The 24590-nt window shown below is 39.9% G+C and overlaps 2 protein-coding genes across 7 annotated transcripts in view; one reads left to right on the forward strand and one right to left on the reverse strand.

Moving 5' to 3' along the window:
• Positions 1–12774, reverse strand: part of WDR3 (WD repeat domain 3) — a 34290-nt gene extending 21516 nt beyond the window's left edge. For 2 of the 3 annotated variants that reach the window (XR_007516723.1, XM_049879969.1), the window contains exons 1-10: positions 12651–12774; positions 10502–10704; positions 9172–9381; positions 5756–5874; positions 3987–4065; positions 3000–3095; positions 2011–2124; positions 1710–1811; positions 1165–1262; positions 132–239 (exon numbers count right to left, since the gene is read on the reverse strand). Coding sequence is in view for 2 of the 3 variants with exons in the window: in XM_049879969.1 (XP_049735926.1) it covers positions 132–239; positions 1165–1262; positions 1710–1811; positions 2011–2124; positions 3000–3095; positions 3987–4065; positions 5756–5874; positions 9172–9381; positions 10502–10672 (1097 nt within the window). In the remaining variant the exon portion in view is untranslated. Of the gene's footprint in view, positions 1–131; positions 240–1164; positions 1263–1709; positions 1812–2010; positions 2125–2999; positions 3096–3986; positions 4066–5755; positions 5875–9171; positions 9382–10501; positions 10705–12297; positions 12630–12650 lie in introns of those variants that run through there. The other variant, XM_049879970.1, reaches the window with a different exon arrangement.
• A 45-nt stretch (positions 12775–12819) lies between these two features.
• The window catches only part of GDAP2 (ganglioside induced differentiation associated protein 2), a 76349-nt gene continuing 64578 nt past the window's right edge, over positions 12820–24590 (forward strand). The window contains exons 1-2 of one of the 4 annotated variants that reach the window (XM_049879973.1): positions 12820–12986; positions 23855–24096. In XM_049879973.1, coding sequence (XP_049735930.1) covers positions 23921–24096 — 176 coding nt within the window. In that variant the 5' untranslated portion in view covers positions 12820–12986; positions 23855–23920. The remainder of the gene's footprint in view (positions 12987–23854; positions 24097–24590) is intronic. The other 3 variants (XM_049879972.1, XM_049879971.1, XM_049879974.1) reach the window with 3 other exon arrangements.

Here is a 24590-nt window from a genome sequence, read left to right on the forward strand (position 1 = left end):
GTAGGTACAGAGTGTGACACTGTTTCCAAATATGAAATTGATCCAGGCAGGTGTAAGTATCCCGAAAAGGCCAGTAAAGCTTTGTAGTTTACTCTCTCTGTAATGACTTCAGACACTTGATTTGTACTCACTTGATTTTGGCAGAAGTTTTGATATTAGTCACCCGTTGGATTTCATCTTGCAGACTCATTTTGACATCGATTTCAAGGTCTTCCTCCTCCCCTTTGCTAGAATTTAATCTAGATGGGAGAAAAGAAAAGTACTGTGATATCACTTTTCTAACAGCAGCTTTGTTATTACTTGAGTTCAAGTTTCTGGCTCTAAGACCAATAAGTTGTGTGATCCTAGGAAAGTTAACTTAAGCACTCAGAATTACCAAGAGAATTAACACTGTGCATGTAGAAATGCTAAGCAAACTATAGTGTCATGCAAAGTGTTCCCGCATTTAAGGACTACTCTCAATAAATAGATTCTAACTTCAATACACACAAAATTTTCCACAACAAGTCTTTGTAATTCCAATTATTTCATTAAGATGTTTCTGGTGAACTTTTCTAACTTCAGGACTTTTTAGAAAACTCAGTAACCTGGACATAAAAATCCAAACATGTCACCAGATTATGAAATAAACCAGAGTAGGTCTCAAAAGATTTGCCAAGTCAGATGATTTTTTTTTTATTTCTTTGAGACTTGATACATTTCGACAATTGAGAAATGAATTTCTATGGTTATAATGACTTATTTCAAGGTTATACTGTCCCCAAATTCCCGTTACATTATGTCCAGTCTTTCTTCTCACAGTCCACAAGGTTAATATTTTGCAACCCAGCTTAACTTCTTCCTTCCTCTTATAGGCAGCTGCCATTAAAAACTGCCACCCTCTGAAAGCTAAGCAGTTTAGAAGTCTTTTTTGTTTTTTCTTTTTTCCTTTTTTTAATCTACATTTTTGCTAGTTCTGTGTGGCTTTGACATTATGGCTCAAAAATATGTTAAGCTGTGAAGATGTACTAAAGAGCAGAAATTGAAAATTTGGATCACCAGTACACCAGATTCTTCTGACTTTTAACAGTAATTGGTAATGCAGTAAATATACCCTTGAAAAAGCCTTTTTCCTATCAGTAAAGTGTGACCCACCCACAATACTTCATTATTAAGAAAACACACTTTGCTTTCTTTCTAGCTTTCTTCATCTTCTTATCCACTTTCTTCTGAATTTCCTCCTTGGAAAGAATGCAAAATACTTCTAGCACAGAATCAGTTCCCTAGAAAGGCAAAACACTGATGTGAGTCCATGATAGGCAATTTTTATTTTAGCTTATTCTCTGTAAGAACTAAACAAAAATGTTTATTTATTTTTCCCTTACTAGCTACATGAACTTGGACAACAATCTATGTTTTCTCAACTATAAAATGGGGATTGCCACAGCCCACGACAGTGTTGCTCTGAACACTACCTTGGAAGTTAAACATTTTTAAATTGCTTAGAAAAGCAAGTATTTAATAAGTGGTTGCTAATAACAGAACAACAATAGTGATTATTACTGTTGTTATAATAATAGAAGGTAAGGATTACAAGCCCACGTAGTGCCATGTAATGAATTAATAGGATCAAGTAAAAAAATCATTGCTACACTGCATATGAAAGCAGAATGAGTACCTGAAAGGAACAGCCTAGCCCCTGTTATTTTCTAGTAAGCCTGGTTACTCACATGGCAAGCAAGAATTCTGCCTGTCTTGTCAATGGCAAGGTTCACAACTCTGTCCCTTCTTTCCCGCATTATGGAACCAGCTTTTCTGCAGGAAAGGATACGCTACAGAAGAATGCAAACAGAAGAGGAAGGTTAAATGCAAGTTCTGCTGAACTTCTGAAAAGACATGCTGTCAAGAAATGCAGGTGGCAAAGATAAGTTATTTCCCAAAATGACAGTAAGAAATGCAACTTTAAAAACATGCAATCTCCCTTTTCTCACAATTCAATTCTATTGAAGATGAGAAATAAAAATGATTTACATCCTCAGGAACTTCGTCCAGCTCAAGGGTACCATCCTCTGCTTCATGTCTGTCCCGCATTCCTGGGGAAAGCCCTTTGATTTTCTTGGGCTCTGGTTCTTCCACGTCTTCAATCTGTTTGATAAAAATGGGGAAGTGAAAGCAGAAATAATGTGTTCCAGAAGTGACTTTTAACCCTGATGACTTAAAAACCTTTTCTTAGAGTCATGAATAGTTTCTAATTAGTAGTCTCTCTGACCAAATCGCTTCTGTGGCAGAGCACATACCAGAATACATTAAAAACTGGCTATATCAATACAAGCAAAACATTATTCGTTATACTATCTCCAATGACTTTCCACAGAATAAAAAGTATTATTTACTAACAAAGTAAAACAATGGCCCAATCTTCATTAACTTCAAAATCTTCTCTGCTCCTAAGTTAAAGGTCTACCATATTCCAGAGGGAAAGCTGAAACTGGCATTAAGAACTCCAAGAGAGGTAACACTTTCTCCTCAAATAAAGAAAAGATAAACCCTAGTCTAGTAACATACAGCCCATCAAAATGGCTACTGGACACAACACCACACACCTAACTCCCATTAAACAGAGGGTCCTTAACCTTTTTTCCATACAAATTTCTTTGAAGATCTGAGAAAAAATTATAGATCTTCTTCCCACAGATTTTTGAGAGGAAGGGGTAACAGATACTCTAAGTCCATCCATAGACACCCAAAGGTCCAGGAATACCAAGCAAAGAGCCCCCAAAACTGCAGTATTAGCATTACTGAAGCTAGAAACCTAAAGCTATTCTTCTGAACTCAAATAAAAGAGCATAAAGGAGAACATAAGGATGAAAAAATTTGTTTAGGAATTGCAGGTTATCAGTGTGATAGAATTCGTTCTAGTAATGTATGAAGTACTTAATAATTACATCTGATTCTAAATTCAAATTTTTTTATGAAATTGCTAAAACAGGACACTGCCTACGATCAGAAAGAAGGAATACCTCTTCCAGATAGGAGATGTCCCAAGCTCTCAGTTCACTGTCTGAGGCCCCCGTGATGAGTCGCTTTTCTTCTGACACCAGAACCAACCCCCACACCTACAGCACAAAAAGATACAGATACTATGAGATGAGATTCCAGCTTACATGATGTGACATTCCAAAAGTCTGAGTAAATTATAGTGAAATTCCCTTGGCATTTTCAAAGTCTTAAGAGAAGGCATATGAAGGCAACCCTTTAAAAATATACTAAGAGAAATCTCACTTTTAGAGAGAAAAATGGTAGAATTGTTGCTTATATTAGTGGTTTCTGATTTTTAAACTTAGATAATGGCTGTTCAGCATAAATCCTAACTCTGGGATCCACTCAAATGATGATTTTAAGAAGTGTCCACTTCTCTGCTTTCAGCAGTGCCTAGTAAATACAAGGTATCCAATAAAGTCTATTGCATAATTTACAGCCTCAAATTTCTAAGTATTAAACAATGGAAATGAAAATACTGTTGCAAATTGAAAAAGAATCTACTCAGCTTTTCTCCTTATTAATTTCAGGTACGTTTTGAAGGCCTGATATAAACTTAGCACTGAGAAGGATGCCAAGATGTGTAAAACATTCCCTGAAATCCACTGAAGAGGCCTAGGTTCAGGTAACCATTAGGATTAACAGTTATGATTTGTTGTTTATGTGTCACTGGGCCAAGCACTGTGCACACAGTATCATTAAACTTCTTTACAATCATAAAAGTGGACATTTATCCTTTAAACATGATGAAACTCAGATATTAAAAGCTTATCTAAGGTCAGTTTTTACTAAGTGCTAGAGCAGTTGTCTGTCCCAATGGCTGGCACTTCTTTAACCACACCAAACTCACTGTCTCTCAAGACAACACACGATTTCTGTAAGCAGTTAAAATGAAGAACATAAAAGTCTGAGAAGCATCTTCTCCCTTTGTGCCCATCCTTTCCCTGGACTCATGACCCTATATTTACCTCAGTTCGGTGGCCAACCATTGTTTTGAAGCAGTGCTGAGTATCAAGATCCCACCACTTCACCACGGTATCTTTCCCACTAACAGAAGAAATAAGGGGCAAAAAGTGACATTTAGGAAGAATCACTAAACTAACAGGAAGATCAAGGACTCATTTGTTGCTTTAAAAATACACAGCAGTACTGTCTGAACTTATATTCTACCTGACTTTTCTGAAATGTAAAACTCTTAACTTTTCTGTGTCGTCTTTTTTATTTAGAAAATAAAATATTTCACCTATAAGCACAAAAATGACTTAGCATTCAGAGTACCAAAGAACAAAGAACTTGATTTGCCACCCCTTCTTCCTACCATTTCCAGCATCACAATTCCCTCAGACTGCCTAACTTGAGAACATCTAAGACTTCTCCCGCTCCTTACCTCCATGTCCAGATAAGATAGCCTTTATGTCTTGAAGAGGCTTCCTCTGTGGAGTCTTTCAGCCTTGAATCCTCCCAACAATTTTTATACACAAATCTTGAGTTTAAGGCCCCCTGTCCTAATTATTTAAACAGTTCCTTATCCGGTCTCCTTGTCCACTCCTGTTCTCTCTTTTTTTAATTTGTACTGGCTCAACGTTCTCTGTAGAGTCAAAACCTGGCTCTTCAGCACTATTTTCATAAATTCCCATTAACTGGCACTTCCTCTCCGAATACAATGTGCTCTTTTCCTCCTGCCTCAAATGCCTCAGTCCCACCTCTTCACTACATAAATCTAGTATAATCCTCCTCCCCACCAAAATGAGAACAAAAGCACCTGATTTACAAAGTCTTTCCCATAAATACCACCTCATGGTGCTGTTTCTTTTATGCTCCCTAAGATGTAACATGTAATTATCAGAATTGGGGAATCATTCTTTCAGAATCTATGCATCTGAACAAGACACACAAATGTACCTGCATCCTAGCCCACAGAAACAAATCCACCACTGGTACCAGCATTTAGTGCTCCTTCACGACTTCTTTTAAGTCATTACTATGGTTCCTTCAGTTAATGCCTGGCAAACCTTATGACCCCAGCCTTTCCTGGGCAGCCATATTCGTTGTTGTTGTTAGCTGCCATCGATTCCGATTTGTGGCAACCCCATATGTGCAGAGTCGAGCTGCTCCAGAGAGGTTTCAAGGCTGTAATCTTTGGGGAGCAGATTACCAGGCTGTCTTCAGAGGCTCCTCTGGGTGGGTTCAAACTGCCAAGCTTTCAGGTAGTAGTTGAGCGCTTATAATTATATCAGGTTTAACCACATTAAATCACTAGTATTTGACCATTTTTGACCTACACAGATGAAATTTCAAAAAGTTCAATCTAACAGATGTTCAGAGGACCCAAATATGGAGTACATCTCTTCTCAAAAAGTAGGCTAAATCAAATAAATGCTTGGTATTCACACCTGCCCACACTCCACATTCGGCTTTCCTGACTCTCTGGGGATCCGGAAGGTAGACAGAGATCACTCTATAAAAAGTATATCAGTAAGTTGAGGAGCAAGGGAAAGCTGGTACCAGGGAACAGGTATAAGAAATCAGAAAAGAGAATAAAAATGCTATAAATAACCCTGAACAGCTCCTATGATACTGTGTGGGAGAATACGGAAGGAGAGGAACGCAGAGGGAAAACTAGCACAGAAGTACACTGTGGAGAAACGGGTAAGGAATGCTGCAAATTCCCGCCTGTAAAACGTCTCCAGTGAGTCACCCTAGAAAAGAACTAGAACTGGGACCGTTATTTCCTTACCTAGAAACTAGTAGATTCTTTTCTCGTAGAAACAGTGCTTGTGTGATGGCATCCTTGTGCCCCTTCAGACGGTAGAGGCCACTCTCATTGATTACATCCCACACAATAATATCTGTGTCCTAAAAGGATCAAATAATACAGAAGAAAAATAATTTTTCCCACCACATAAGGCCTATCTTGACCAATAATGGGATGTAATATTCTCATTATAAAGCAAAACATAGTCCTTGTAGTAAATTTGGAAAGCCTACAGAAAAGCACAGAAGGAAATAAAAAGTATCCTTAATCCTACCATCCAAAAATAATCACCATAGTTTTATATTATTCCAATCTCCTTTATATATGTATCCACGTTGTTGTTTTCCTATTAGAAAACTATGATCCTGTTATCCCTACTATTTTATAATCTTTTTTCCATTTAATGCATTTCCATTTTCCATGTCATTCCAGTGTTCACTTTTAATGATCACAGTCAATCCTAAAGATGCATCATACTTTATATAAACAATCTTCTATTTTAGACATTTAGGTAGATGTCAATTTTCTATCAAAAAATTAAAAATAAAGTTGCCGTGAAGACAACGCCAACTCATGGTGACTCCACGTGTCAGAGTACAACGGTGCATCAGTTTTCAGTGGCTGATTTTCTGGAAATGGATCACCAGCCTTTTCTTCCGAGTCACCTCTAAGTGGGCTTGAACTTCCAACCTTTCGGTTAGCAGCCAAGCACAATAACCATTTTTACCACCCAGGGACTCCTGCTGCTATAAACATGCCAAAATGAACATTCTTACATATAAATCCTTCTATGCACCTCTGATGAGAATATTAAAAAGGGAGAATTCTTGGCTTAAAAGATTACATCTAATGTTAAAGTTTCTGAGTCACATCATCAAAACAATCTCCAGGAACAATGCACCAACCTCTAGGTTCACCAGAGATACGTATGACAATGCTTGATTCCCCGTTCACTCCACACTAGGTATCACCAGTTTTCTCAATAACTACTGTCAATTTCATGAGTAAAAAATAAACTTTCAGTATTTATTTGAATTTGCATTTCTGATTCCAATGAGAAATTTTTTATGTTTGTCTTGTGAACTGCCAGTTCATGTCTTTTGTGTATCTTCCTCTGGGTGTCATCTTTTACTTGACTGTAAATTATTAATAGATGAATGTTAAAAAACCAAAACCAAACCCTTGGCCTTTGAGTTGATTCCAACTCCTAGCGACCATACAGCACAGAGTAGAACTGCCACATAAGGTTTCCAAGGAGCGGCTGGTGTATTCAAATTGCTGACCTTCTAGTTTGCAGCCAAGCTCTTAACCACTACACAACCAGGGTTCCAGATGAATGTTAATCCTTTGTATTTTGAAAATATTAAATACTATCCCTTTTCCATTATTCTTCAGCTTTTTTTCAATGTATGAATGTTTTAAATTTTAAGTGTTCAAATCTATCTTTTCCTTTATAATTTCTCTCTTTGCTGATATATTTGAAGTCCTTTTCCACCTTGATAACAAATAATTATTTACTGCTAGTTTTTTAAAACGTCACTTTTCAAGCCTTTAATCTACAATTCAATTTGGTATTGGTATAAGGTAAAAACGTTCCCCCAAATACTTAGCCAATTGTCTAAGTGGCATTTTTAAAATATTTTATTAATTTTTTGGTGAAAATTAACACAGGAAAATAAGTTTTCACTTCACAATTTCTATACGTATTGTTCAGGAGCCCTGGTGGCACAATGGTTAAGAACTCGGCTGCTAACCGAAAGGTCGGCAGTTCAAATCCACCAACCACTCCTTGGAATCCCTATAGGGCAGTTCTGCTCTGTCCTATAGGGTCGTTATGAGTGAGAATAGACTCAATGGCAAGGCATTTGGTTTGGTTTTTATACTTATTTTTCAGTGACACTGGTTACACTCTTTACAATTTACCAGCATTCTCATTAGTTTCATTTTGGCTGTGCTATTTCCATTAGTCTAGCTTCTTCCCTAGCCTTCTCATCTCTGGTCTAGGGTAAACGTCGACCACTGAGTTTCATCTAGGTGGTTATTTTGAGCAGCACCGTACCCATGGGTGATATTATTTATTTTATGGGCCAATCTATCATTTGGCTGAAAGCTCATCTCTGGGAGTAGTTTGAGTTCCAAGTTTAAAGAGTATCTCAGGGTGATAGTTTCAGGGGTTCATCTATTCTCTACCACTTCAGTAAGTCTGGCCTTTTTTTTTTTTTTGGAATTTGAGTTTTGTTCTACATTTTTCTCCCATTCTATCTGGGACCATCTATTAGGTCCCTGGTCAGAACAGTCAGTAGTGATAGCTGGGCACCATCTAGTTTTTCTGTTCTCCAGGTAGGTGATGCCACTGTTCATGTAGACTACTGGTTCTGCACACTAGTTTACTGAGTCTTTGGTTTCCTTCTCCTTAGCTCCAGACAAGTAGAGACCAAGAGTTGTATCTTAGATGGCCTCTCGCAAGCTTTTAAGACCCCAGGTGCTATTCACCGAAGTAAGATGTAGAATACTATCTAAGTGCCATTTTATAAATAATGCATCATTTTTCTACTCATCAAAAATATCTTTTTTAAACATGTTAATTAGGAATATAAAAACAGATTTGTTTCTGGGATTCTATTTGTTTGCAATAATCTATTTTGTATTAGTACTACATCAATACAAAGCTTTTTAAAGTTTTATAATGCACTGTAATCTCTGAAATCTCCTTTTCTTATTATTCTTTTCCAAAATCTTGGTTTTTCTGATTCATTCCTTTTTCCACATGTTTCTAATCATTTGGTCAAGTTCTAACAAACAAACAAAAAACCTTTGGAACTTTTATTTAAATTGTTTTAACTATATAATTTTATACACTTAGAAAACACTAGCATCTTTTTAGTACTTTGTCTTTCTATTCAAGAATATGGTTTGTGTCTCTACTCAAGTTTTCTATTACATTCTTGAGGAAATATTCATGGTATTTTCATGCCTGTTACTTAAGATTCTATTGTGAATGGAATCTTTTTTGTTATAATTTTCCAAACTGAAGACTTCAGATATAGGAAAGCTACTGATGTTACCGAAGTCATTGGAAAATACCATTTTCTCTCTTCTTTTCCAGTCTCTCTCTTTTCCTGTTTTAGGTAGCACTTCCAAAATGTCATATAATAGTTCCCAAAGATATCCTCCTCTTGTTCCTATATTTTAAGCTTTTTCAGAGACCATGACAGGGAACAAAATGAACTTCCCAATTCATACTCATCCTCTTCATTCTGTTTTCACCATCTGTACTATTTTGTGCCACTGACAGCCCATTGTTTCATGCCATAATTTTTTTGTGAACACCTGGCACCAGCATAAGCCTCACACTGCTTTAATATATCAAAGTTTGGGCACCCGATTCCAGGTCTCACCTTGGACCCAGATACCAGCCTGCCTCCTAGCTGATCATACTTCAAGGTAGTGATAGCAGCTTTGTGTCCATTGAAGGTCACGTTTCCTTCCCCACTCAGGAGACTGAAGATTCGGATAGACCCATCCTCATAACCCACTGCTAAGTGCAGCCCATCTGGGGAGGGGCATAAGCAAGTGACTTCTTGTTTAAGCCCCTGAAGGATGAGGATCTGGAATGTAAGAAGCAAAAACAATGCAGAGGAGTCAAGCATGTCATCAAAGGAAAAGTCTGGGCACAGTAAAATCAGAGCACTGATAATCCCATATGACTCTTGGAAATAATAATAAAATTCCACAATCCATCTCAAGTTCTTTAATATAAGAAATACTTGTACTGGCCACTGAAACACTCAACACAAGGTAAAATTATATTCTCCGAAGGTCTACAACAGCCTAATCCTCATAAAAACTCCCCAGGCATCTGGTTAACACCAAATAATTTTCAATAAAGTATTATAAAACCATCCTCATTTTAACTGAGTCCCATTTTATGGAGAAACCAACTTGCATGGCACAAGAGTGCTATAGCAGTTTTATCACCAAAGGACTCTGGGAGGAAACAAGTATCCAAGTATTAGTCTCTTGGGAGTCACATAAGGAGTGGACAAGATCGAAATGCCTATGTTTGGTTTGGAAGAAGTGGTGGGCTTAGGGAATTCACAGTCATGCAAACTATCAAAGCCTAGTTTATTGACCTTTGGGCCTCATCTGTATAAGCCCAAAAGATTTGGTTAACAAAGCAGAGTAATATTGTTTTTAAGTGACTGTTAGATGCCATCAAGTTGATTCTGACTCACAGTGACCTTACGGGACCCATAGGGTTTCCTGGGCTGTAATCTTTATGGGAGCAGATAGGTCTTTTCTCCCAAGGAGCTGCTGGTGGGTTTGAACTGCCCATCTTTCAGTTAGCTGCTGGGCACTTAACCATTGTGCCACCAGGGCTCCTATTATAACTAGCCATCAGGCAAGGAGAACTTGAAAAATAAGGAGAACTGGTAAAAAGAGGGGGAAAAAGTGCCAGGAATAAAATAATGGTTTTTAATCATTAATAAAATAAATGATTACCTTCTTGATATCTGAGAGCTAAGCTATTTCATACTGCTTGTCATAATTTAGTATAAAAAACACAATAGAACCTGATGCTTGGATACCTAGACCCAAAGGAAAAAGATTTCTCTTCCAGGGGGATGGAAAAAAAATTGTGCATGAGAAATCACAGCCCTCCCACTTCTGCCCTTCCAGCTTCAAATACCCATAAATCAGTATCAACCTAGTGGATTCCTGGCTCACCTTTTCTCCTTTCCTTAAGTCCCAGATGAAAACATGTTCACAGGCTGGTACTGCCACATAGCGCCCTTTCTCACCACGAAGCGTCACGAAGACAATATTACCTTTTTGGCTGCCAATCAGGCCAAAGACTGCACTGGCAACGTAGCGTAGGTATTGCTTGGTAAGCCCCATGTTTTGATGTCCGATACCACAAGCAAGGCAATCTGCATGCATACAAAGAAAACTCAATTCTTTGGATACCTTAGCTCTGTTAGGGCAGAGAACACCAACTGTTTATCATGTGGTTAAAAGCGTATTAACCTGTGGCTTCTCAACCTTTATTCACTGTGACTAAATCACTGGCAGAAAATACACAGGCAACTTCGTTTTTCGTGCATTGCTGACTCAAGACGTAATCTCTCATTCCCCAAGCTTCAAACTGGTTACATTGTCATGCCTACCTGGCCAATATCTGACATTACTACCTCAATGCAAATGAACAACTCACTTCTGCCTAGTCGTCATCAAAATTTTTACACTGAGATTGGCAGTCTGTGACTGAAAATATTTATCAGTGAATATTTATTATAGACTAAACTACTGACCTCACAGAGCTTACATACTAGTACAGTGGTTCTCAAACCCTAACGTGCATCGAAATCACTTGGAGGCCTTATGAAAGCTAAGATTGCTGCCCTCCTCCCCCCATTTCTGACCCAGTTAAGTCTGGGGTAGGGCCCAAGATTTTCCATTCTAACCAGTTCCCAAGTATGGTCTCTGGACCACACTTTAAGACCTACTATTCTAACTATTCTAACACACGCAGGTCTGTCCCTGATTTCAAAATCAGAGCAGTCACCTCTCCTTGGCATAGAAAAATGGTAGGGTAATTCACACTATTTTTCAAAGATGTCAGAGTTCCTACACTATATCAAATTGGCTGAAAACAGTGGCTATAGATAAAAGGGACAAGGTGAAGATTAGTCAAGCCTGTCTGCTCTTGACATGGAAGAATAAAAAGTATCCCCTCAAAACCCAGGCAACTTTAAAAAAAAAAGCACTATAGTATATTTAACCAAAGTTACTGGTTTCTATAGAGCCGTTTGTTGTTGTTTTTGTTTGGCTGATTTAGCTCTACAGGGTCTCCTTCTATATCAAACCTGAAGTTTTAATCTCAACAAAAAAAAATTCACTGTTACTGCTAATATCTTGTTAATAAGTATTTACTGACCTTATTTGTCTTTTCACAGAAATCAACATAAGGCCAGTTAGAAATCAAGAAAAGAGAATATTAACACAGTGATAATGTTCTTAGGCTAGGCTGGTTGATCAATTCTGCCCCAAATCCTCTTATTCTTCTAGCCCCTTAACGCTGTTGTTCTTCACATTAGACTTTGGCCGCTTATAATCCCTTTTACATATTTTACATGGCACTGTCATTTTTGCTTCTTGTGCTCTGATCTTGACGCCTTTTAGAGGGTGCTCACGACCTAATCTTTCTCCATGCCCACACCAACCGTGCTTCCTAACCCATCTACCCCCTCCGCCCCCCCAAAATCCCTTGAAGAGGATTTCAACTCAAAGCGACCCTATAAGGTACAGAAGAACTGCTCCGTGGGGTTTCCAAGGCTGTAATCTTTACAGGAGCAGATTACCACATCTTTCTCCCGCAGAGCGGTTGATGGATTTGAACTGCCCACCTTTTGGTTAGCAACCGAGCGCTTAACCACTGCGCCACCAGGGCTTCCTCTCCTAACCCACAACCCTCCAAAACACATTGCTTCCGTGCGCTGAAGGGCTGGGCCGTGGTAACAGACCTGTCAGACGTCCCTAAACCGAGTCTCCCTTCAGTTAGGAGAGGATGAAGGGGGTTCCGAACACCGAGCACCGCTGGAGCATCCTCAGGCGAGGCCGTGCACAGACAAGAAGCGACAGCGCCGCCAGCTCGGGCAGCTCTACCTGGCTCGCGCTAGTTCCGGGATAGTCTACCAGGTGGCCTCCGGGTACTACTATGGGGACGTCTACAGTAGCCCGGGATCTCTCTTCCTAGCCACCGGCCCTAAATACGCCGGCCTTGGCCGTGCTCACACTACGAAGGCCTCAACCAGTACCAGCCAAACCCCACCCGCGTAGCAATCACGATCAGGCGCAGCGCAACCCAGGAACTCACCTAGGCCTCCACGAGGCTCTGGGGCCAAATGGCCCCGCCCACGGGGCCCGCCCCTTCCGGGTCCGCTTCCAAAACCCCTTCCGCCAGGCGTTCCCTTTGCCTTCTAAGAGGAAATGACGGAGAAAGCCGGGCTCTGACTGGTGGGCGCTGGCGGAGAGCGGAAACCGGTGTTTCACAGCCCAGAGATTTCGCTGTTGGTCACTCCCGCCTCTCTCGACTTTGACTTGCATTCCCCGCCGCACTCTTGGCAGGGGTTGTCCGGGGATGCTGCTTGGCTGCCTTCTCCAGGGAGCTTAACCCGCCCGCCTGCCGCCCGGATGGGAACGCCGGAGTGCTGTGAGAGGCGGGACGGAGGCTGGGAGGGAAGGCGGAGCCGAGCGGGCCGGGGGTGCGGCCGGAGGCGCACGGGACCCGGCCGTGGCACGGGTGGGGGCAGAGAGGCTTAGTTCTGTCCGTTCTCTGGCAGAACGAGCCTGGCACTTCTCCTCGGGCTGTTGGTTGAGTTCCTCTCGCCCGAAGTGTTGTGGGGGACGACGTGTCGGCGAGAAGAGAGGGTGTGCAGAGATGAGAACAAGGGGCAGTGGGGCGATAGCCGAGGAGGGGCGCGCCCTCGGGTGCAGGTGAAATAACTACGGCTGGGGGCCCTGCCAGTTGTAGCGAGCCAGTTTACCAAAGTAGAGTCCATGCTACCGCCCCTGTGGCCTGGTTCGCTCCACGAACCGAGAGGAGCTCGGATCAGGGCTGGGTAGGCGCTGAGCCCGGGCTGCTGAGTTGTCTGGGTTCCCGCAGTCCCTGGAGTGACATTGACCTGGCTTTGTGTTTCCACTCCCTGGCCGCTTGAGGGGGAAGTGACCAAGGCTGCTTTCTCCTTGAACCGTGGTGACTAAGGCTCAGGTCCTCTACCACCGGGTGGGAATGAGATTTTTTCCCTTGCAGTTCTGCTCACTTTTATTCTTGGACTGCATAAAAGTGTTTAGAAATGAGTTCTGTTAGTTGTGGGAAATTATAATTGTACGAAAGAAATTAGTCCCAGCCTTCGCTTATTGAGCAAGACTATCTCCCAGCCTAGAAATTAGCCTTAAAGAGCATGTCTTTTATCTACATTATTTGATTTTCATCCGATGTTTCTTGAGTTGATCTGTTCAGCTAGTATTCCAAATTAAAGAGAACTGCAGTAGTAGAGAAATGGGTGTGACGAGACTGTAGATAGCTGTAGTGGTATAGGCGTTTTGAATCAAGATCACGGTGGGTTGGATGAGTGAGAAGGGAGGAAATTGTGAGGTAGCAGACTGTTCTTTCAAGGTGTTTTGTGGGAAAGGGAGCATTTGGACGTGTATGGTTAATATCTCCTGTAAGTGATGTACGTTGTATCGTTGTAGGGAAAAAACGGTGTACTTAAGTGGAAAATTCGGTAGCCTAGAGTGTGTCTAGATGCCACCTCTCGGACTGGATTATCTGATTCTATGAAAGCAGTTTTACAACTGTGGATAACTGATACCCTTGCTTAATAATTCTTGTCTATAGACGTGCAAATTGCATCCTATCCCATAAAAGTTCAATTGGAGATTCCATTGACTTCTCTTTACACCTGTAGAAACCCAGTTTTGCCTCCTTTTGCACATTCGTTTCAGAATTCCACATCTATTAATGGTCTGTTCCTGGGGTTCCCTTTATCCTGTCATAGCATGATCCCCTTCTGCGTTAAATTCTTTAACATGTGCTCATCCTATGTTTGTATCTCATGATTTTTCTTTAAAAAATTTTTTTTTCTTTTAATGTTATTAAACTTAATGGGAAGTGACAACTGCAGATGGAAAAAAGAATTTTAAGAACTGGTATCAGAGCAACAGTGATTGTGTGTTCAGGTTATGCACTTTATAACAGTCCACATGCAGTATTTCAAGGGTCTAACTCTAGTTTCTTATTTAAATTTTAAACTGCTCCACATATGAATTAGAAACTAGTTGAAACATAGTATAGTTCTCTTGGAGTCCATGAGTGGTACAAATGGCAGAAGGTAGGAGGTTCAAGTCTACCCGCCGGTGCTTCCCCAGAGGTGCCTCAAAAAAAAGGCCTGGTGATCTACTTCTGAAAAAAATCAGCCATTGAAAACCCTATGGAACACAGTTCTGCTCTCACACGCATGCATTTGGCATGAGTTGTAATTGACTTGATGGCAACTGGTCTTTTTTTTTTTTTTTGTAAGTATGAAAGTGGTACTACTAACCTACCGAGCATATGCTTTGTGTGTTTTTGAACAATAATTTTAAATTTGACCTGGACTGATGATAGGGCTTACAAATGTTTTTGTTATAACTGTATTTATCGTTGACATAGTTGACTGCTTCAGCTTGTTTTTCCATCTAAGCAACTTAAAAAAAAAGCCATTCTTCATGCAAGTGATTGTATAACATGATTCTTAAATTTAATAGGTTTGGTGTTGAGGTGGGAGTATTATTGTTAGCCGCCTTTGTGTAAGTCCCCAAGTCAGGGCAACCCCACATACAACAGAATGAGATGCTACCTGGCCCTGTGTCATCCCCTGATCAGGTACAGATCTGGAGCCTTGTGGTCCATAGGGTTTTCACGGGCTGATTTGCCAAAGTAGATCTCTAGGCCTTTCTTCCAGGTATCCTAATGCATACTGAACAAAGACATAAAGAATGGTAAACCTGTTATTTCCTCAAAAACAATGAAATAGAACTATTAATTGGAAACCCTGGTGACGTAGTGGTTAAGTACAACAGCTGCTTACCAAAAGGTTCAGCAGTTTAAATCCACCAGGCGCTCCTTGGAAATGCTGTGGGGCAGTTCTCCTCTGTCTTGTAGGGTCGCTATGAATCAGAATTGACTTGACAGCAGTGGGTTTTTTGAGTAGTCAATGTAAGCGTTTTGAAAAGAATGTAAGCAGGTTAAAAGTTCCTGTTTTTCTTTTTTAAATGGTACCATTTTCTTTTTATCCAGACAAAAATTATTTTTTTTCAAGGCATACTGCCCGATTCTTCCCAGTCTTGAGCAATAAAATCTGACATCTCTAGGCAATCCAATTATTTTCATAAAGCAATACTTACAAGACTTCTTAAACTAAAAGGTGTCAAGTTTTTTAAAAGTCACAGAAGCTGCACTGTAACGAGAACTGCTTACATTCACTGTGCGTACATGGTGAGTTCTCTGTCTGTGGATTCTTTTCCATTTGGGTACAGGTAGTCCCCAGGTTATGAACGCCCAACTTATGTACAACCAATAATTAAGAACCAACCCCCATAAAGCCTATTATGTTAAAAATTTGAGGTACATGCAATGTTTCCTAATAACAAATGGGTGCTACTTTGCAGTGCACATCAAAACATTATTATTACTGTACTATTACATTAAAGCTGTTTTAGTGTATCTGGAAGAAATTCTGTAATGTTTTTAATGCATGGAAAGGTATACTATATACTGTATGGTAAGACAAACATTTGACTAACTGATGTTAGATACAAACCGTACATAACTGTTCCAACTTACGTACAAACTCGACTTAAAGACAGACTTAAGAATGGAACTCGTTTTTAATCCAGGGACTGCCTGTACTGAGGATAACCCTTAAGATAGTATGTCTAAGGAAAAAGATCTGATCCATTCCAAAATCTTCTGTTTGTTCCATGTAGGTTTTTTGGTACTGGAACATTAATGTCTTGCTTCAGGAGCCTTTTTTACCAAGTCTTACTGTTTGCTTATGCACCAATTCGAAGGACAAAACTGAGCCTTATCAATTGATTTTCAGTGTAAAGTCTTGAAACTCCTTTAACGTTATACAAGATGCTGGCTGTAGCTATAGGTTAAGGAGCCCTGGTACCACAGTGGGTAAGCCCTCAGCTGCTAACCGAAAGGTCAGCAGTTCAAACTCAGCAGCCACTCTATGGGAGAAAGATGTGACAGTCTGCTTCCATAAAGATTACAGCCTTGGAAATCCTATGGGGCAATTCTTCTCTGTCCTGTAGGGTAGCTAGGAGTTGAAAGTGACATGACCGCAAAGGGTTTGGTTTTGGTTAATAGATTACTGAAGGTCTCCCCAACACTCCATTTACATTATTTCTATGACTGGGATTCTTAATCTGAGTCTGGGGACCCTCTCATGTTTATCGTATTTTTTTTTCCACAAATAACACGTGTTATGTTTTTTTGCCAACCGCACAACCCCCCCATGCATTATTTTCAGAAGCACATTATGCCAATTTTTTTTTACATGTGTTGACTTCAATTGCTGCTAAGAAGACATAATTAAACTATGAAATAAGCAGACCTAACATAGCCTAATGGTTTCACTTAAGATGATCTAATAAAGTTTTCACACTCAACTGTTGAGCTAATGTACTGTAATTATCAACTTAATAGAAATGAGCACACAGTTTTGATTGTTTTCCCGTTACTAGGGGACTACCAAACTTGATCCATGACTTCTTGGCCGTGGCTTATGCTTTATTATACAATTATGATCAAAAGTAACATATTTGAACTATTTTCTTATACATAAGCAGGAGGTAAAGAAAATGAAGAGAACAATATGATTTACCTGTAATGTGGGAGGACAGGGAAATGAGGCCAAAATTCACTTCTAGAAATATCACAAGATATGCATGACATATGTATGGGGTGTGCTATGCCAGAAGTGGTTTACTTAAGTTTCGTTATTTCCATCCATTATATGTTTGTGCGTGTTATTTACGTGAGCACGTTATTTGGGGGGAATACAGTATTTGCAAACCTGTGTTTGCATGAGCTTATGCACATAGTAGGGAGTGAAAGGGTCTTTTTTTTTTTTTCATATGATTTACTGAGGTGTCTGTGACCCCAGAGAATTTTAAGAACCACTTTAGAGATCGGGGATCAGGTTTTCTTGCCTAGCTTGGCTTTGCTACTACTCCATTTGCTTTATTTAGGATCTGTGTCTTGGGGGAGAGAAGAGGTTACATCTCTTTGTGGTGAGAAAAAGCAATTTCTGTTGAGAGATGGAACCGAAAAAGAATTCAGCTTTTTTAAATTGCCCTGATGTTTTCCATATGATGCCATTAAACTTTGCCCTGCAGTAAGAGTTATACCCAGAAACCCAGTGCCGTCGAGTCAGTTCCAACTCATAGCGACACTATAGGACAGAGTAGAACTGTCCCATAGAGTTTCCAAGGAGCGCCTGGTGGATTTGAACTGCCGACCCTTTGGTTAGCAGGCGTAGCACTTAACCACTATGCCACCAGGGTTTCCGTAAGAGTTATAAAAAAAAAATAAGCATTACTTAATAATCTTCTGACACTCAATGTCTCCTGGGTCACAATGACATGAGATCTAGGAAGATGATCCAAAAAAGCATACTGATAAGATGTGATCAGAGATACAGCAAAACCACCAGAGTGTCCTGTCCAAGAAATATAATAGAGTTTCAAGGAGGGAATGATCAATGGTAAATGCAACTAAAATTTCATTAGCTCTTGGATTTGACAATTAGGAAGGTATTGTTGACCTTGAAAGACCAGTTTTGCATTGTTACAGAGAGAGATGGAAGCAAAACTGCAGTAGGTTGAATAAATGAAGAAGAGGAAGTAGAACTGCAAAACAAATTACTTTAAAAAAGTGGTGAAGAAGAGGAGTTTGGTTGATCCTCTGAAGAAGAAACGCAGTAGGAAACGTTTTGGAGAATGGGAGGACTGCAGGGAAGAACTAGTGGGGTTGGGGAGATCAAACGTTGGAAAGGAGTAGTGGATATTCTTACACTGTCTTAGAGGAGACCTGGTAAGGTGAAGTAACATGCTTAGATGAAGGAGAGTGTTTTGGCGGGCTTAAAAGTGTAGATTCCACCCTTAAGTCACTTGGAAGCTGAGAAGAGCAAATGAAAATAGATTTCGAGTTAGAGGGAAGTTAACTTGAACGACGACTTCTGCTTTCTTAGAGCAGCAGGAAGAGAAGGGAGGCAATGTGATATGATGTACTGCACGGATTTTCATGCCAGCTAGTCTTGGATTTGGGGCCCCGGTAGCACAGTGGTTAAGAGCTTCCCTGCTAACCAAAAGGTCGGCACTTCGAATCTACCACATGCTCCTTGGAAACCTGTGGGGCAGTTCTACTCTGACGTAGAGGTTTGCTATGAATCTGAATCAGCCCAATGGCAATGGCTTTGGTTTTGGTCCTGGATTTGGATCTCAGGGAGTTCATTTACTGGTGTGTTACCTTCAGCAGGTTATTGAACCTCTGGGTCTTGATGCCCTCACTATAAAATGAGAGTTCTACTTTGTGGGATTATTGGGAGAATTACAAATCATATTTGTAACTCTTCTGCTACTTTTGGTCTTAAATGTCTCTTTCTGGAGGAGACATTCTCTGACTCTTCAATCTAAATTAAATTCCTTTATTACTCTGTGTGGCACCCTTAGGGATTTTAACTGTATATGCATTTCTGTGATTATATGTTTTGTGTGATTTTTGTGGGTCCATCTCCTTCATTAGCAGGGCCTCAGCACCAAAGAGTGCTTGAATCTGTAAATTACCTGGACACAGTAGATAATATTTTCTATTATCTTTAGAAAATAAATTGAACATATTTAAGAGCTTGGGGAGTATGAGCTTCTTGGGAAAGATGCCATGTAGTCACCCGTTGCTACATAACAAACGATCCCAAAATTTAAAGCCTTAAAACAAAAGTAAACATTATTATCTTGCAGTTTCTATGGGTCAGGAATTCAGAAGCAGCTTAGCTAGTGGCTCTGACTCAGGGTCTTTCATGAGGTTACCATCAAGATTCCTGCCAGGGCTGACATCATTTGAAGCCCAGCTAGGGCTGGAGGATCTGCTTCCAGGGTGCTTACTCACGTGCCTGGCAGCTGATGCTGTTTGTTGCTAAGAAGTCTGTTTTTCCTCTTGGGAGCCTTGCCATGGGCTTCTTGAGTATTGTCAGGTCATGGTGGTTAGCTTTCCCCAGAGCAAGCAGCTCAAGAGAGATCAAGGCAGAGGCACAACATGTTTTATGATCTAGCCTTGGAAGTCACACCCTGTCACTTCTGCAATATCCTATTGGTTACATAGGCCAGCTCTAGTCGTTGTGCAGGGCAACTATGCAGGGTTTGAATTTGAGGAGGTGGGTATCATTTAGGACATTTTGAGGATTGGCTATATAGAATAGCTCAGAGAGTCAACAAAGAATGGTTAAAAGAATTGATAAATAGTGTTGAGAGTGAGCCTAGCTGATAGGGGAAGGCATAATTTGTACTGGCAATAGGCAGGACAATTATGTCATTCCCCCCCCCCCCCCCCCCCGCCGGTGTCACAGGAGGAAAATCACAGAAAACAGATATTTAGTTGATGGAGGTGTTAGGGATTAACAAGGTTATTACAAGTGAAGTGGTAACATTGAGTAGGTAAGAGTGTATCTTAATTTAGCAATTTGTGTTTGGTTGGTTTGGTGCCCTTTATTGTCTTTGACAGTGTTTTGCTCTTTGCTACATGTGGAAACAAATTTTCTTCCAGACAGTGACACAGATTATCTCATTTAATATTTACAGTAACCCTAGGATATTAACACTGGTTAAGAGCTATGATTGCTAGCCAAAAAGATCAGCACTTTGAATCCAACAGCTGTTCCTTGGAAACCCTCTGGGTTCAGTTCTACTCTGTCCTGTGTGGTTGTCATGAGTTGGAATCGACTCGATGGCAATGGATTTGTGTTTTGTTTTTTATTTTTAGAAATAAGGAAACTTGGGTTTAGAGTCAAGGATAACACAACTGTTAGGTGGTAGGTCCTAGACCCAAACTCAGGCTTTCTGATATCAAAGCCTAAGCTTTTATAGTACCATACTGCCTGTGCCTCACAGTGTAATTACATATAGAAATGTTTTCCTTAAAATAGTAATGAAAAAGGATTCAAAATTAGGGTTTTTTTGAACATTGTACATTTTTGTGTGGTTTTACCTATCAGAAAAAGAGGTAGGAACTATATAAAAAGTCAGTGGATTTTTTCCCCTTATTTTTTAGTATCTTCGAAATGTTCCATAAGCAAATATTACTTACGAGTCAGAGAGAAAATTTATTTTAAAGAAGTAATTTTTTTTTTCCAGAAAGTTGGCCTTCAAGTGTGCAAACTGAAAACTAAGTTTATGTTTAATGGAATTTAAGAACTTCAATATGAATCATGGTTAAAAAATTACAAATTTTGTTTTTAATTATGAATTACTGAAAAATATAATTTCATTGCCATGGAAAATGAGCGTAGTCTCCATTTGTTCCCTGTTCAATCATCTTGCCAGTTTGGATACTTTGTGAACAAATAAATGTGTTGCCCCCTCCCCCTTAAAGGCCAGTGGGATGGACTAGCAGAATTAGTTTCTTTGTTTCAAAATAATTTCAAAGGAGACCAAAGACAATCCTGACAATCTGCTTCCAAAAGGCCACAGCTTTGAAAACCCTATGAAGCTGAGTTTTTTTGTATCAAATAAGAATAGTCATCTACAATTTCATCATTTATAACCTACAAGGCCTTTCCAAAATTATTACATAAATGATCACAGTTCTTATCTCACAGTGCAGAAATTAGTATATTATGCAAGATCCATGATTTGTTCCAGTTCATATCCCATGTTCCAGCAAGAAACATCAAGGAATTAGTTGTAGAAGGGCATGCTTGCTCTCCTTGATAGCAATAAACATTAAGGTCATACCGAAAAACTTCTCAAAAGAGAAACTGACATGCCAGTCCTCATTTCCTGATCATCTGTCTGCTGTCACGTATGTTCAGTGTTACCAGCCATCTTCAGTTTACCAAACACCCTTACTTAACCTTTCAGCATCATCAGACCCTAGCTTATTGGTCTTAGATACTTCTTGAGCACTCCTTAAATTACTTTTTTCATTTGGCTCTTAGGCTACCACACTTTCCTGATTTTCCTTCCTTTCCTACCAGTACTTCTCTGTCTCATTATCAGACTTACTTCTAACCTCTAAATTTTGAAGTACTTGAGGACTCTGTCCTGGAATCTCCTTCCATGTATTCACTGGGCCATCTCACACGGTTCCCATACCTTTAAATACCGTCTATATGCTGAGACTTCCAAATGTATCTCTTTAGACCCGCCTCTCCCCTGAGCCTTAGCTTTATGTAACCAGTTAAATGTTAGATGTAAACACTTGGCTGTATAATGGCATTTTATACTTAGCTTGCTCATAAAGATTAGAGAAAAAACCTTGATTATCATTCCACCCAGGGGCAGATTACCTAATTAAAGATGTGATGAAACGCATGTGAAATTGTACACTACAGATTAATAAGTAAACACAGTTAAACCTGTGCATACGTTGCTTGCTGTAAGCCTGTGACTCCACCCTACAACCTATTCCAGTCTTCCCCTTAAGTAAGAAACCTAGGTGTTATCTTTGATTCTGCTCTTTTCCCTCACCCTTCATATTCATTTTTGTTACCTTTGAAATGCATTCCAGGTTTAACCATTTCTCACCACCTTTGTCATCACCCCCATCACCCGGACTACTTTTTTTATGCTTCTACTCTTGCCCTTACTCAGTTTTATTATAGCTAGGGTAATCTTTTGAAATGTTAATTCTGCTGTTATTATCTTGCTCAAGATCCTTCTGTAACTTCCCATCATATTTAGAATAAGATCCAAATTCCTTACCATGGCTTACAAAGTGTATCATCTGCCCTTTCCCTCTCACCAACCTCATCACCTACCACTCATTACCTAGCTTATTCCACTCTAGCCAAACCTACCTCCTGTTCTTCCTGGAATACACCAGGCTCCTTTGCTGCCCTTTTGGCCTTTGCACTTTACGATTTCCTGTGCCTGAAATACTCCCTAGAGCATCACAGAGCTTGCTCTTTCACTTCATTTAGGTCTTTACTGAGATGTCATACTTCTCTTGCATAGTACTTACCGCTTTCAGTCATTCTGTTAGATATCTGTGTGTTTGTTTGTTGTTTATCATCTCTCCCCTCCATAGAAGCATAAGCTTCATAAGGGCAGGAATTTATTCTGTCTTAATCCCCAGTGGCTAGAACAGTAACCAAAACCAGTAGCCCTTGAGTCAAGGGAACCCCCTGTGTGTCAGAGTAGAACTGTGCTCCACAGGGTTTTCAGTGGCTGATTTTTTGGAGGTAGATCACCAAGCTTCCGGTAATGCCTTTGGGTGGCTGAACTGGAACTTCCAATCTTTTGGTTAGCTGCCAAGTGCGTTAACCATTCGCACCACCCAGGGACACTGCCTAGAACAATATCTGACACCTAGTGGATGCTTACAAAGATTGACTGGGTGAATGAATCCACCATTTTAATGAAAACAGCTGTCTAACTTATTGACAAACTGAGTATCCTTTTCTCATGTTAAGTTTTCTGTAACCTTTCTATAGTACTTGACACGATGTATTTTGCCATTACCCGTCTCTTCTGTTTTCTGTATTCTTGTACAGTCAACTACTACAGCAATATCACATACCATATCCTATAGGTTCCCAAATCTTGTTACTTCTTCCATTGTATAAACCATTGTCATTGCCATCAAGTCGATCCTGACTCGTAACAACCCTAAAGGACTGAGTAGAACTGCCCCCATAGGGTTTCCGAGGAGCGGCTGGTGGATTGGAACTGCTGACCTTTGGGTTAGCAGTTGGGCTCCTAACCACAGTGCCACCAGGGCTTTTTCTATTGTGTATTGACTCTCAAATCCATGCCTTCTTCTCCATCGCCTTTTCTTCTGAGTTCAGACCTTTAGCATCTCTTACTACTTGATTGCAGTAATGTCCCTGCTTCCCTTTTTGTCTTACTCGTTGCATCCTCTACATTATCATCAGATTGAACTTTGTAGATATTATTTTTCTCTGTATCTGTTGCAGCAGTTTTTGTTTTTGTTTTTTTAAAGACAGGCACTCAATGAACGTTGAATGAATAGTTGTTTATTTCTGAAAAATAGGACTGGTGGGCCATGTGATTATTTTAATGACTGTAATTCTTTAAAAATAATTTATGCTTAAATAAGCCCCCTTTCTTCCTGCTTTAGAAAGACTATAACAATTCTTTGTTTTACATAGTTTTTTATGGACTATTTAAGTGACTATAATCCTGTAATGTATTATTGGAGTATTTCACACTAGGGTTTTGTTTTTTTGCTGCAATAGAATTAAACTAATATCTGTGCTTTTCTGTTAAAACAATCCTCCCTTTTCTCTTAAGCTGACATCTCCAGTGAATACTGAATTGCTGAGGAATTTGGGAAAAGACAGCTGAAGTTTCCGTTCCATGGATCCCCTGGGTGCACCTTCCCAGTTTGTGGATGTGGATACACTACCAAGTTGGGGTGACTCATGTGAAGATGAATTAGATTCTTCTGACACTGCAGCTGAAAAATCACAGGAAGACATTATTAGATCACCTTTTCCTTATAATAAGGATATCAGCGGAAAAGTGGTTCTTTGGTAACTCTTTGATTATATTCTGGCATGATGTAATAACCCACCCACTGCCTTCGAGTCGATTCTGACTCATAGTGACCCTATAGGCATGATGTGATAACACTTTCATATAATTTCTTCTGTTTTTCTTATAAGCCCTAGAATTGTTGAAGTACTGCTTTGTATATATTCCTTCACAGCTTTGCTGATGTGTAAATAACATACAATGAACCGCATATATTTAAAATGTACAATTTGGTAAGTTTTGACATACACACACACCCATGAAACCATCACCACAATCTAGCTAATGAATGTATCCAACACCCCCAAAGTTTTCTTGTGTCCTTTTGTAATCGTCCCTCCTGCCCCTCCCTGCCCCAAGCAACCACTTATCTATCACTATAGATTAGTTTGCATCTTCTAGAGTTTTACATAAATGAAATCATGTGCTTTTTTTGGTGGGAGGGGGGGTGTTTGGCTTCTTCCACTCAGCGTACTTATTTCAGTATTCATCA

Source organism: Elephas maximus, chromosome 3 (assembly GCF_024166365.1).
Source record: "Elephas maximus indicus isolate mEleMax1 chromosome 3, mEleMax1 primary haplotype, whole genome shotgun sequence".
NCBI lineage: Eukaryota > Metazoa > Chordata > Mammalia > Proboscidea > Elephantidae > Elephas > Elephas maximus.